Source organism: Cricetulus griseus, chromosome 5 (genome assembly GCF_003668045.3).
Source record: "Cricetulus griseus strain 17A/GY chromosome 5, alternate assembly CriGri-PICRH-1.0, whole genome shotgun sequence".
Lineage (NCBI taxonomy): Eukaryota > Metazoa > Chordata > Mammalia > Rodentia > Cricetidae > Cricetulus > Cricetulus griseus.
This window is the reverse complement of record NC_048598.1, coordinates 37,169,517-37,184,339: the sequence shown is the minus strand read 5'-3', so window position 1 is coordinate 37,184,339 and position 14,823 is coordinate 37,169,517. Positions and strand designations below refer to the sequence as shown.

Sequence of the window (14,823 nt, the reverse complement as noted above, 5' to 3'; positions counted from 1 at the left end):
TTTCCACAAATTGACTCAAAGTTCTCAAAGGCTTCCACAGATTAATATTGCTATCCTAGTCTATAGGATCTTTCCTTGATTGTACAGTGAATTGGGTACCACGTCCTGTTTTTCACCTAAATCTACCCTACTATTTTCTCCCTTAGCTTTAGCCATCAGGGATCATGGTTCTCATTTTCTGCCTGCAGTCAGAGGCTACTTATAGTCTCCCTGCTCAATAGTAACCATTCCTTCTGTTACCTTCTTCTATAATTCCTAATTATAAGAATTCAAAACAAATTCAATTTTGGTCTTTTGTTCCTACTAACAACTTATAGCATCTATTTTTATTTTTACATATTCAAAAACATCAATACTTTTCTTTATTGGATTTGGTTTATATCATGTTTAGAAAGGTCCCCCCTAGAAAATTCCTTAAATTATCCATTATTTTTGGACATTTTATGTTTTAAATTTTAAAATGTATGTACTAGCTTTGCCTGCAGATTATTTTGGCATAAGTTATAATGTGGGACTCCAACTCAATTTTTTTCTTCCCAAATAATTAGACAGTCATCAATACCATTCATTGAATGATTCATTTTCACTAATTTCAGATAATGCATATATTATAAATTCATATATAAATCTATAATATATATTTGAGTTCCTTTGAATCCCTCTATACTAGAGTGTACTGTATTTTTATTCTTTTTTCTTTAGAATATATTTTATCACCTATAGAAAAAGGTCTGTTTCCCATTGTTCTTTGTATAAAATGTCTTCTCCAAAAATACTTAGATATGTCAGGAAAATTTCAACATAATTTAACAGGTAAATATCTTCCTTTCATTTGCTAATTCTGTATTAAAGACTAAAATAGGAAAAAGTTATCCTTGTGCTTTGAGGTATTCTTTTTAAAAAATAGGGGTCATAAATTGGCTTGCATAAATTATAACATAGGTTTCTTAGCCTCTCCTGAGATGGGAAAGTAAGCTTGATGAGGAAAGAATCATTGGTTCACTCTTTGCTGTGTTCCCAACATCTAGAAGACTGTATAAAGAAGATCAACACCCATTGCCTGAAGAACTTATTAAAAGGGTACATGTGTGGCTCTATTATTTAGGAAATCAGAAGCCATAATGAGCAATGAAGGTAAATAAAACCACAGCTAACTGTTTGGGCCATGGGTATCAGGCTGGCCAAGAGTGGAGGAATACTCAGAGTCCAGAGTAGTCCAAGATTCAGTTCACAAAGCATTCCCAAGAGGGATTAACATGCCTGGACAAGCAATTAGGTACAAAGAAGCAGTAGGAGAAAGTATCAAAACTAGATAAGGTTTCCATCTTTGATTTAAAAAAAGTATGATAGAGAGACTATCAAGGGTGGTGTGCATGTTTAGTGGGATAGGAAAATGAGATACTGAATCTAGTTTGTAGCATCCTAAGTTAGAAACCTAAAGAACAGCTAGATAAAGGTGTGTACTTTGGGACTTAGCATTGGATGGGCAAATTAAATCCACAATCATCTCATAGCAAGGGCATCTTCTAAGTGTTACTTCAATTCGTAATTTTCTGCAAGTAAAAAATTGTCCCTCCTCAGAAAAGAAGGTAGGTCAAATTGATTGATTCTAATACTAAAACATTATTGAAGTAAGTTGAAATGTAGTCACCAAGTAAAGCAAATTGATATAATGATATAGTCATTTCCTAGGATCCTTGAATACTCTACAGAAGGATAAAGACTAGAGAATATATATATATATATATATATATATATATATATATATATATATATTAGAGAATATATATGTTGTGTATGTGCACATACATATAGCAGAGTCAGCAATGAATGTGTAAACATGTGTATATGTATGCACATGGTATGTGCGTGTATATATACACACATATAAGGATGTCGGAGCCTTGAATCTCTATAAAATTATACAATTATCTAGGAGATTCCAGGACTATCACAGCTACTTAAGAGTATAGCCAGCCAGGTATTCCATGTGTGAAAAATCTTACAATAGAAAATGGAGATGCTTTTATATTTGACTGTTGCCTTCACCACCAAAAGGCACTCAATGATGTCCTGCCCTAATTGGTCTAGCTTATTTTTAAGAAGTATAAATCCTCATAAAATAGGATCTTGTTTTCATCATCTATTATGATGGTCCTGCTTGCTGTTTCTCGTTCTTTACCTTTCACACTTGGACCCAGCTTATCCAAACTGACCTCTCAGGGACAACTATGGGTCTTTCCCAGATACAACTTCACTTTTACCTACAACCGAGTTTCTTCCATTAATGATAATCCACCTTGGTGGCAACTACAGAATGTACATGGCACTATCTCCACTCTCCATGGTACAAAAACACAGACATGATTATTGTCAGGGGCATGAAATTTTAAATATAAGAAAGCTAAGGAGCTTGTCCCAGAGAAGGTAGTACTGCAATGGGAGCAGTACATAAATTGTGAGTTACGTGTGCAATCTAAGAATGTAAGTTCCCTTGGGCAGGAGAGGGTTAAAATCTTTAACATTTAGAAGAATAGTTTATGCCCACAGGTGCAGCAGTAAATATTCATTGAATTAATAAACTCATAAAAAGCATTTTCTGGTATGCTGCCGCACACATGTGAGTCACATCTTCATTGTGTGCAGAAACCAACAGCAAAGACCCCCCTTGGAAATGGCCTCCTACACGGGGAAGTTCCACTTTGGATTGCAAGGAACTGAGTGAGCTTCAGAACCCACACTGCTGAGATTTTTCTAGGGCACTATTCACTGTGACCTTTACTATGACTTGTCAGATAATGTAAGATTTGTCTAGAGATCATTGTGGGAATGAGATAAATGAATAGGCCTTAGAGGCTTCCTAAATGACACTCTCTAAAGCAATAACAACTGGTTTAATTTTTGTGGCTATGGTTGCTCATGATCCCCAATAAGTTGATACCTCTATACTTATGTCTGAAACATCTGCCATATCTGGCATAAAATAGTTAATAACTTCATTCTACAGATGGACACTTTAAGTTCATGTGGCAAAAGATAAGCACACCACTAACAAAATGGGCAAGAGGCATATGCAATTATCTGAAAGAAAATAATTACTAGTAGCCATGTATAAAAATGAGCAGCTTGTCTGGGGATATAGTTTAGGGGTAGAGGAATTGCTTAGCAAGACTCTAGGTTCAATCTTTAGTACCAAACAACTCAGAAATGGTTCAAGAGACTCTCTTCTTTTCTTTTCTTTTTTACCCCCAAACTACTCAGTAGCTAAACAAATGAAAGCAATTCAGCTTCCATGACATGTCTCCAGTGCCTACAAGATCTCTAACACCAGAGACAATGATTTATCTCAAGATATCAGCTTTCAGTTCTCTGCTATGGCATTATCTAGGGGATTGAAAGGGGCATGGCATTCCCTACAGAGGTCTTCATTTATCTCAGTTTCTTCAACTCAGAAAAATTAAAAAACACTAGAATCTGAAGACAGATATACAACTGTATAGAAAGACATAACCAGTATGAGAAACAAAACCCAACAAGCATCAGTCACATTTATAAATTTCAGTGAAAAGAAGACAGCACATCCTAGGGAGGCAGGCATCGTCAGGAGCCTGATCTAGCCTGCATTTCTTCATGTGTAAGCTGGGGTTGATAATAGTACCTAACTCACAAGGCTGCTATAAAAATTAGTTGAAATAATTTACATAAAATATTTAACATAGTGGCAGCTATAACAAGTTCCCAATAAATGTTAGCACTTGGTTTTAGTGTTAGTGTTAAATTCTATAGAGTAATTCTGTTACTATTAGTAACCACTTCTATAACAGGCTACAGAATCTATATAGTGCTACAGAAATAAGCGGGGGGCGAGGGGAGACTTCAACCTAACTGTAGAACAGGAGCAATAGTAGGGACCTGGGAAAATATCATGTAGAAACTCAAGACTAAAACAAATTGTGAATGATGAATACTTAAAAATAAAGCTAAGGCTTACTCCAGATCACAGAAGATAGAAAAGCAAGGGCATGTCTAAGGAAATGCAAATGATGGAGTGTCTAAGTTGATGTCCCTATGAGGGACATGAGGACCAGGTCCATTTCTCCTGTTACCTGTAGGTCACCATGAATGTTCAGTCTTAGGGTGACACTTGAAATCTCTGAGATCATGCTACTACTTGGTTCAATAGATGTAGTTAGTAAATAAAACAGAATTCTCTTTCCCAGATAACACTGGTTAAGTATTTATTATCCCAAGATACTAAATATCAAGCACTAATAATCTTATATCCTCAATAATTCTATACATGGTAAGTATTAGTATTTTAAGCCACAAGTAGGTAAGTGAAGATATAGGAAAGTAAAGAGACTTGATTAACATCCCACAGCCAGAAAATGATGAAAACAGAAAGAAAACCCAAAATGCAAGGCTTACAGAGTATTTTACTCATGTCCATAGCTATGGTACTGAGTTGGAAAAGCAACCTAGTCAGGAACCTAAGAGACCTAGGTTTCTTGACACCAAGAAGCTGAGTAAGTTACTCATATTCTACTTGAGTTTCTTCATTCATAACATGGAGGCCAGGAACAAACTACAAAGGAATAACAAAGAGTTACTTCCTCATATCATTTTTTATCATACTCTAAGGTACAGTTTTGCCAACTGTCTTGAACAATGTCATGTCTTTAATTTAGCTTCATATGTGACCCAACTGTCATGCAAGTATACTTCTAGTCAAAGTAGGCACTATGAACTCTCTTGTAATTGCTAGGACCAGGTTTAGGATGAAATCTTTTTCTACAGAATTATCCTGTAGATAATTATCCTGTAGATAAAAGGGACTGATGGTCCCTTTTATGTTCACCAAATTGCACTGTACTGGATTCTGGACAATACCATATTTTTCTTTACAAAACATGGGAGCTATGTGGAGGATGTGTCTAAGGGCATAGGTGTTTAGATATAGCAGACCTTATTCCAAATTCTGGGCCTGCTGCTTTACAGCTTTGTTTATGTAGGCAAGCTACCTTCCCTACCACCATTTTCCTATTTATAAAAGAAGAAAGTGCCTGGTCTCCAGAGTGAGTGCCAGGATAGGCTCCAAATCTACATAGAGAAACCCTGTCTCGAAAACCGCACCCCCCCCAAAAAAAAGAAGAAGAAGAAAGCAATACCTCATAGGATCTTTATGAGGATTAAATAAGGCAATGTATGTTGTGGAATTGGCACAACATTTAGTGCACACCACAGACTCAATCAATCACAGCTTTAAAACAACAACCTGAAACAAATCCTACCCTATTGCTGTGAGCTAGCCAAAGGGCAGAAAATGCCATATATTCTCTCAACCCAATAGATCCAAAACTTATCCCATGTCCCTCAAAACCTAACTCTTGCTTCTCTGTTCACTCCCAGCCACCTGGTAGCTCAATTCAGAAATTCGGAACTGGCCAAAAGATTGTCCTATGACACTCAGACAATGCACCCATGGATTTCAACCTCCTTAATGCTATGGCCCTTTAATACAGTTCCTCAGGTTGTGCTGACCCGCCCCCCAACCATAAAGTTACTTTTGTTGATACTTCATAGCTGTAATTTTGATACTGTTATGAATCATAATTAAATGTCTGTGTTTTCCGGTAGTCTTAGGTGACACCTGTGAAAAGGTCATTTGACTCCCAAAGAGGTTGGGGACCCACAGATTGAGAACCATTGCACTGCAGTCACATGTCCTAAACGCCCCACATCATCATTCCTTGAATCTGTCCCATCTTTTCCAGCCTCCCTGTATTGAACTCATTGAGTCCCTGTTTCTCTCCAGAACGGCTGTCCCAGCTTGCCTATCTACTCTGTCATGCTCCTCTGTAAATTTTAACACACTGAAAGGTCTTCTTTCTCAATTCTGGCTAACCATTAGCTATCTCAAAAATGTGCACAAGTGTGCACTCTAGCTAGTCTTATTTGATTTTGGTCCCCCTCTAATTTATCTGCTTTTTAATTACTTTTCTTTATTATTAGGGAAGTCATGTTTCTGCTACATCTCTGTGGAAGTCAGAGGACAATCTGGAAGGTTCGCTTCCTTCTACCAAGTAGGTTCTAGGGAATCAAACTCTGGATGTTGGGCTTGGTGGTGGGCCCCTTTACTTACTACCCCCCAATTTTAATGCCTGCCCTGCTGCTATCTCCCTGCCTTGATTACAAATTGTCTAAGGATAAAAGCTCTCTGAACTTGTCTGATCTGATATCCACAGCACCTGGCAGTGAGTAACATTGTAATATGTGCTCAGTAATGGTTGTCTGAGAAAATGACTGATGTCTACTGGTTGACTTCAGTGTTAGTCTCCCAGTAACACTGATGTGTAATTAAGTACACAGTTATTTTATCCATGTCTACTTGTCTTAGGGAGATCAGACACATGGCAATTAATATCCAGCAGCACTACTCAGGATCTTATCTGGACTGGCTGAGCTTGGCATGGATAATTTATTTTACAAAACCAGCAAGCATTTTTATCTCAAGTCAGGCCCAGAAAATGCTCAGTTCCCACCTCCTAATATACAATGACAGATGAGTCAGGAGATCCAAGGTTACTCTGAAGAACATTGGTTAGTCTGTTCCTATGACCAAGACATAGATCCTACCTTTGTGTCCTCAACCAATGTCTTGCAAAATTACTTGTACAAAAACTTCAGAACCTACATATATGAATCTTGAATAATAGTTTTTATTAGAATTTGAATCCCAAACTACTTGAACTTAGACCCTATTACATGCCTTTTGATTTTCTTTTGTTTTGCTGTCAGAGTTTTAATGAGAAATGAATCTTGACAATGGGTGGTGGTGGTGATACCAGAAGAGTGACCGCAGAAATGGACAAGTGACTGAAATTGGAGGAAATACAATTATATGTGGCCAAAGCACACTTTGAAGAACAAATCATGAGAACATTAATCAGTTACTTGTCTTAAAATATTCCCTCCACTAATCTACAATCACCTTGTCTTACTCAGATTTGCAACCCAAGTACACAGTGTCTTTTGTGTGGCAAACACTAAACAAATGTTTGATAAATTGCATTGAATTGAACTCAGACACCAAATAAGCTGGTAGCCAGATAGACATCTGCCATTTTGCTTTCTGTGGAAAAGCTACTTCACTCATTAAAGGGAACCAGAAGAAGCCTTCCTTGAATATTAACAGTTCACTTCTTTCCATCCATCTCTAGAGCAAAAGGTCTCCAGTGGGCCTTGGCATCTTCTCCCTCATATGTACAAGGTCAGGCCACATACATTAAGACCAGTGTGTAAGAATAAGCATGGGATCAATGCATGTAAAGACAAAATTTTGAACCTAAACTTTGTATTGTGGCCAGAACAGCATTCTGGGCAGACTTTATGAAGGCACCTAGGATAATAAGAGAAGCATCTGAGCAGAGTTGGAGTGACTATGATCTCTGGCCCTGCTTCTGCCAGGAACTTGTTGTAGACCAGCTCCATTACCTCTTCATTCCATCTTTAAAGATGTTGTGTGCCTACACAAAGTTGTTTCAAGAAATGAATAAGATCTTGGAAGCAAGGTGTTCTGAAAACTGCAGAATACTTTACATCATATACGAGGCTTCTCATTGCTCCTGGGTACATCTGTAAGTAGTCCTTGTTCTAGATTCCTTGCCCCCATTTGGAAATAGTGTAATTGTACCAACAACAACAAAAACAACAACAACAACAACACACACACACACACACACACACACACACACACACACACACACACTTATGTCCCTCTCTCAGAAGCCCTGGAAGCAGTAGGTGAAGATGCTGGAATAGCTCTGGGTCATTTTCTGTTTGTATGAGCCTTCTGCCCTGTAGCCCCTGACAGCACTTCAGGATGTGCTTATGCAGCCCTGGTTTGTTGCCATGGAGACAGGAAGCTCTGCTTCTCTTCAAGCCTAAGCTAATGGTTTTCATCAAATCCTATTTCCTCTGAGACATATAAAAATGCTACAATGCTGCTACCCATCTCTCCTTTTTAAATACGAAGTCAACAAACACACCTCACAGTTTTCATCAATGTCTAAATCTTTGGGGAGGGGGCCTTCAGTCATTTCCATACATTGATACCCAGGGCACCCTTGCTCAATGTAGGGAGACTTGTGTATTCTCCTTTTATTGCTGTATTTCTCTCCACTCCTGGGAACACATTGGCACCTAACATTCAATATGCTCACAGGTCACTGAAGCCTGTTTCCTGGCGACAAAATGTTCAAAGCTATATACTCGGTGGCTCAATGTGTGAATCCCAGCTAAAGCCCCACTCCAAGGAGGGGTTTCATCCTTCCCAGAAGCATGGGCTCACTGATCCAGCAGCTAGAAAACCCATGACCCCTCCTAGACACAGGACCCGGTACCAAGTCCTCTGTAGACACCAGTGAACATCTCCCTAATGCCGAGCAATAAAGGCAGCACCAGAACACAGAAAAGAAACCAGAATACAAGTATTTTGGCCCCAGCTCACACAGTCCCTATTGTTAACATACCTTTAAATGTCACTCTATTCACACCAGCTGTTCCCAGCTGCCAACACCAGGTAATAAAGAGGCACCTGGCAAGCCAGTGGCTTGACATCTTCTGAAGCAAGAAGGTGGTCTCCCAGCCATAGGGGAGTTGATGGCTGCAGACCTGGCTCAAACCAAATATTCACAGACTGATAAGAACTTCTTGCCAGTGTCCCCCATTCCTTCTCCTTGACCATTTTACAGGGTTCTGCCACATTTCTTAGTGTGCTACAGTTGGACAGGCTTCCTTGATCGACTTCCTCCCATGCCAGTCCTTCCTTGCTGGTACTATATAAGTGTCCTTAGCCCTCTGCCCATCCTACACTTGTTTGATGATAGTTTTGCTTCAAAATATAAGGTTTTCCTTTGTCTCAGTGTCATGCACATAGAACTTTAAAAGTCAAACAATTCTGAAAGATTGTAATGAAAAAATAGCAGCCCTCTGTCTCACTGTGCCAACCCCAGAATCTCACTCTCCAGAGGCAGCCACTTTCAACTCGTCTGTTTCTTGTGGTATTCATTTCAAATTTTCTAAATATTATACTTAAAACACTGCTATTCCTTTATCTTTCAATTTTAGAAACTGCTTAATGATTTGCTTACCGTGGAACCTAAGATTTTGGTCTTTGATACCCTAACTCCCTTCCCCACACTCAGCCTCCACCAATCTAATAAAGGCAATTGCAACACTGTGAGAGGCTAGCTCAGACTTCAGCATCAACAATGGGAACCAGGTTGGCAGCTGAGCTGCATAGAAGACTTGCTGTGCTTCTATTTCTTTGGAAGTAATGCATCTATATATTATGAATGAAATGCTTACATTGGGGTAGAAGGGGAGGGGAAGAAGAGAGACAGAGATGGAGAGAGAGAGAATGAATACATTACTGTGTATGCATACTTGGATCAAAACAAATCACAGAACCATTTAGAATACAACACATCAGGAATGCATTAGTTTTACTTGTTTCCTAAAGATAGAATTTTGGGGCTCCTCTGTCACCCTACTTAACTCTGATCCTGTTATCCTCTTAGTCACTGAGTGTTGTCACCCTAATTTCATTTTACTACTCGATCCCTTTGTCTTTGTCCTCTTCTGGATCCCTTGTGTTCATGAGTACCATGCTTTTTTTTGAGGTTTATTTTATTCTGTTTCATGACTTTATTTTACTGTATGTGTATGACTGTTTGCCTGCGTGCACATCTGTGCACTGAGTGTATGCAGACCCTGTAAATGTTAGATCCCTTAGGAGTGGAGTTGACAGACAATTGTGAGTCCTCTCTTAAACTTTGAGCCAGCTCCCAGCTCCATGCCTTCCTTCCTTCCTTGCCTCTTTGTTCTTAGTGACTCATATTCTTTAGCAGCTGCTTCCCCAAAGGTACCTGACAACGTTGCTAACTGGCACTCTGGCTAGGCAGAGCATTTGATCTTAAAAGTTGTTTTCCTGTTAGGAACTTTTATGAACTTCTATATTACTCTCCAATTTTCAGTGTTGCCACTGAGAAGCTCACTGGCATTCTGATTCTTTATAGCCAAACATTAACCCTATTCCCAACTGGCAGAAGCTTTCAAAACATTCTTTTCTCCGATGGTCTAAAATTCAGGGTGATTCACCTAGGTGTGATTTTCTCTAACTGAATGTCCTGGGTGCTCAGTAGACATTTTCATGGTTGGTTTACACATTCACTTTCTATCACCTGGCCACACAAGCTATTACAACATTGCCAAAGCATAACTTTCCATTTGAGTATATTTTTACAAACTGTGTTTTATACACATACAAATGTGATAGCATATTACATTGTCTCCTTGTTTTCACTGAACCTTTCTTAATATACCCTATACTCCATGTGCACATACTATCTGTTGCTCTTAATTGCCACATCACATGCCATGGTATGCATCCAACAGTTTACATATCTAATCTCCCAGCTCGGGACACCCAGGATACTTCCCGTGCCCACTGCCAAGAAACCACACTGGAAAGAACATCTTTGCACATGTCTCAACAGTTCTTTTAATCTGGCAATGGTGAGTCTCTTGGTTCTGGGAACATGTGTCATATTTTTCTATGTTAATTCTTCCTTCCCATTTCATTGCTCTCTTTATTGAACTTTCTTACTAAAATGTTGGATCAATTGTAAATATTTTGAAACATGGCCTTACTGTGTAGCCCAGACTCACCTTGGACAGGTGCATCTCCTGCTTCAGTCTCCCAAGTACTGGGATTACAGATGTGTATGCCACCACATCTTGCTCTTTGAGTCAGTATCTGTCTCTGTCTCCCTATCGACGCTTATCTCTTTCTGTCTTTGTCTCTGTGTTTCTCTCTCTCTCCCCCACCCCACTGCCTAAATGCTACCTTCTATTTGACACCCCAACTTTACTACCTTTTTGGTTTGATTGCATTTTTACATTAACTCAGCTTTGCATACTTTCACTCATACTTTTCCAACAATTGCATCTTACATATAGTTCCAACAACTCATCTTAATTGCAACATCTTTTTAGAACAAGCTGTTACTTTGTAGGTGAAATTATTTCTCTATCTCTGCTGGCATCAAATGTGGATTTTTAAGATTATCTTTTACTAGCTGCACTGCTCATACTCAAATTTCTTTTGTCTATTTATTATATCACTTAGGGACTTTCATTTTAAGCATTTTCCTCAAATGCTGATGACCCCTGGCTGTGTGTTCGCTATGAGCAAAGCAGTGTAAACTCCACACCCATAGTTGGAGCTTGTGGAGTGTTGTGTGCAGTAGGTTGAGCTGCAACCCCTTAAAAAGACCATTCATATTCTAATTCCTGGAACTCCTGAATGTTACCTTATTTGGAAAAAGAGTCTGCAGATAAAGCAAAGTTAAGTATATTCAGAAGAAGAAATCAAACTAGATTATCCAATGATGCTGAATCAAATCACAAGTACCCTTATAAGAGCAAGACTGAGGGAGATGACAGACACCGGAGAGGGAGGGGCTGTACGGGTGGTGAAGCAGAGACTGCAGAGATGGCATGGTGATAATCCAAGGAATGCCTGGATCTATCAAAGTTGGAAGAAAGAAGACACAACTCTCTCCGGCCATTGGAGGGAGTGGGGGCCTGCCAGATCTGGAGCTTGTAACTCAAAACCTATCAGAGAATAAAATTCCTATCAGTTTACGCTACCTGGATATGGTAGCTTATTGTGATAGCAAAAGAGAATGGACATAGTGAGCTTTACTAGGGGCGATGGGGTGGGAACCTGTTTCTCTAACCTCACCAGACTGTAATAAACAGATCTTTTCTCTTAAGAGAGAATTCCCACAGAAGAATCCTCTAAACTATGGCCAGATTGCCACTTTTCTGAGAAAACAGAAGTGGGCTGGGGAACTGACATTCAGCTTATGGACTTGTCACTTAGGCCTCTTGTTTCCATGACAATGTCAAGTCCACCCTAAGATGCAGCAGGTGCCACTGTGCCAACTCTTGCCGATTTAAACCTCAACAGAAAGTAGGTCTCCTGATTAGTTTAGGGTGTGGCTAAAGGAGGCAGATACTTGCCAGTAGTGTCCAAAGAATGAGTGGGTAGCATGGATTTTTAATCAATCTCCTGTTTTAATATCATGTACATTCCAATTCTCAGGAATATGTGCTATCTCTAATTCCTGAGTCTCCGGCTCAAAAGGGAAATCATTCTGCCTATCTACTGTCACTCTCCATTGGAGGCACTTAAACTTCAGCCTTTACAGACCACCGTGGCAGTGGCCATTTGTTATATTAAAAAGTTTTGTTCACATTCTCATGTGCTGTCAACCCTTACCCTTCCCATTTCCTTGTTCCTGTGTCCTTTAAATGCATCATTCCTCTATTCATAGAGTCTCAAAAAAAAAAAAAATCTCCAACTTGTTTCAATTTGCCTCATGTAAACACAGAGATCACGTTACGTGCTATCACTTGAAGACCTTACACCAATTGACAAAATCATTATCACCGTCATCACCACCACCACCATCCCAACTCTGCTCAGTAAAATGTGGGGTTCCCGAAAATATTTCTCTGGGCTGAACCATCTTAAAATGTCATATTTCAGTGTCTTTACATGCCATGCCATGGCCAATTTATTCATCTTCTCTAGAGTGTGTATCTCCCGTATACTGTTTTCCTATATTATTCTAGCACCTAACATCCCCATGCAATTCCCAGTCCTGTTTGAGACCAACACTAATGGCTTCAGACTGCAGAGATTTGTTCTTTCTCCCAAACAAATTATTGTATTTCACCTTGGTCAGTAAGAACAAGATTTATACTATACTCCCTGTTTCAAATGACAAAACATGTCTTCTCGGCAAAGCATGTTAGACACTAGGCAATAGAAATTGGTATAAAAGAATGCAAGTCCCAAACATGAGAAGTGACAGCCAATATACTGTGAAGCAAGCTTTTTTGATAAAATCTATATCTTCTTTAACTTTATGTCCCTAACAACCAGCACAGTGTTTGACATAGTTATTGAATGGAGATACGGATGGATAGATGAACTCGCAAGACACTATGTTCGCACAGCACATGACATAAAGTTTTTTTTTTTTTTTGGTTTTTCAAGGCAGGGTTTCTTTGTATTGCTTTGGAGGTTGTCCTAGAACTCACTCTGTAGACCAGGCTGGCCTCTGCCTCTGCCTCCCGAGTGCTGGGAATAAAGGCGTGCACCACCAATACCCAGCTTGACATAAAGCTTTTAAAAATGTCTAGATAAAATCAAGGGGATTAAAACAATCATCTCTTACTGGACTGAAGAAGCTAGAACAGCAATGGCACAAAAGGGCTGTCCGGTGTCTTCTAAGGGACAATTAAATGAGTAAAACTACCATGAATCAGAAGGCACCAGCTCTCAGCTAGCACCTCACAGAAGAAGAGTGAAACATCTGGCTTACCCTGAAAGCACTCCCAGGACAAGGTTGAGAACAAAAAAGGATCCAATGATGATGAGGGGGATGAAGTACAGCCAATTCCAGGTGGCTCCTAAGGCATCATTGGTCTGAAAGAAAGAAAAATGGGTTCTTAGTATTTAAAGCCATCTCCAAGAAGGCCTACATTCCAGCAGCTTCATACAGAAGTTGATGTAACAATCACAATGTGACACAGTTAAACATTATCTCACCCACATCCCCACTCCACTTTATTATAAGGTAATCCAGACTCTACCGTGTGCCTAGTGAAGATCATGTCAGTATCTCTATAACATGAGTGGGAAAATTCTAACACCCTTACTTAGGAAGACATGAAAACTGAATGAAAAAAAAAAGCCAAAACATAGTTCTAAGGTTATAAAAAGGTGAATAGGCTTTATAATTATTGCTAACATTTATTCTCAATGTTTGCACTCTTAAACTAGATAGATTATTTTTAAAAAAGGGGGCAGGCTGTGCCCATCACCCTATCCCATGGGTATTAGCAAAGCCCTTCATAGGTCTACTTAGAAGGAATTAGGCTCTCACCCAGCTCTTGGGGTGACTGTCTTTCTTCCATCTTGATCCTGTATTACAGAGTTGGTCCACATCTGGCTCCAGAAAAGCCATGCATAGAACAAGGACTATATCTAGATGTGAAGAGTGATCATATGATAAGATCTTCCAATCTTTCCTGATTCTCTCTCTCTCTCTCTCTCTCTCTCTCTCTCTCTCTCTCTCTCTCTCTCTCTTCACTCTTCCTTCTCCCCTAACTCATACTGGTTCAGAAAAGTGGAAAAAAGCACAGACATCTGTGTTATGGATTCTTATGCTCTGAGTTGGATGCAAAGTTGTTGAGGTAACCACAACTGAGAAAGGACCACTTGTTGTATGAGACCCTTGAAATCAAACTCAGTGAATACTGAGTTGCTCTCTCCGTCATCCTCATCTCTCGACAAAGGGCTCTTCTTAGTCCCTGGGTTCTCCCTGCCCAAGTCTTTTCAAAGGGATTTTCTGGATTTGTACTTCACATATGCAGACCTTTGAACCCTTCACATAACCAAACCCTTCATGCATCATTTTCAGTATCAATTAGAAACTCAAAATAGATATTTTATCCCCATTTCATTGGGGAAACTAAGACCATCAAGATCAAATGCCATACCTAAAACTAATATATTTAATAAAATTAAAATCAGAGCTCAGAATGTCTATGGTAACTGTTGACCATCCTTTTATAGTAATTAAATTTTTCATTTATTTTTATATACTGGCCAGTTTCCACACACTTTTCTCACCCACCCACCCCCACCTCCCATCTACCCCTCTCCCCTTCCACTCCTCCTCC

The 14,823-nt window shown here is 39.3% G+C and overlaps 1 protein-coding gene across 3 annotated transcripts in view; it reads right to left on the bottom strand.

The window, feature by feature from the left end:
* Cacna1e (calcium voltage-gated channel subunit alpha1 E) overlaps window positions 1-14,823 on the bottom strand; it is a 303,984-nt gene that overhangs the window by 128,137 nt on the left and 161,024 nt on the right. For all 3 annotated transcript variants that reach the window (XM_035445314.1, XM_027418072.2, XM_035445315.1), the window contains exon 7: window positions 13,461-13,564. In XM_035445314.1, the coding sequence (XP_035301205.1) occupies window positions 13,461-13,564 (104 nt within the window). The remainder of the gene's footprint in view (window positions 1-13,460; window positions 13,565-14,823) is intronic.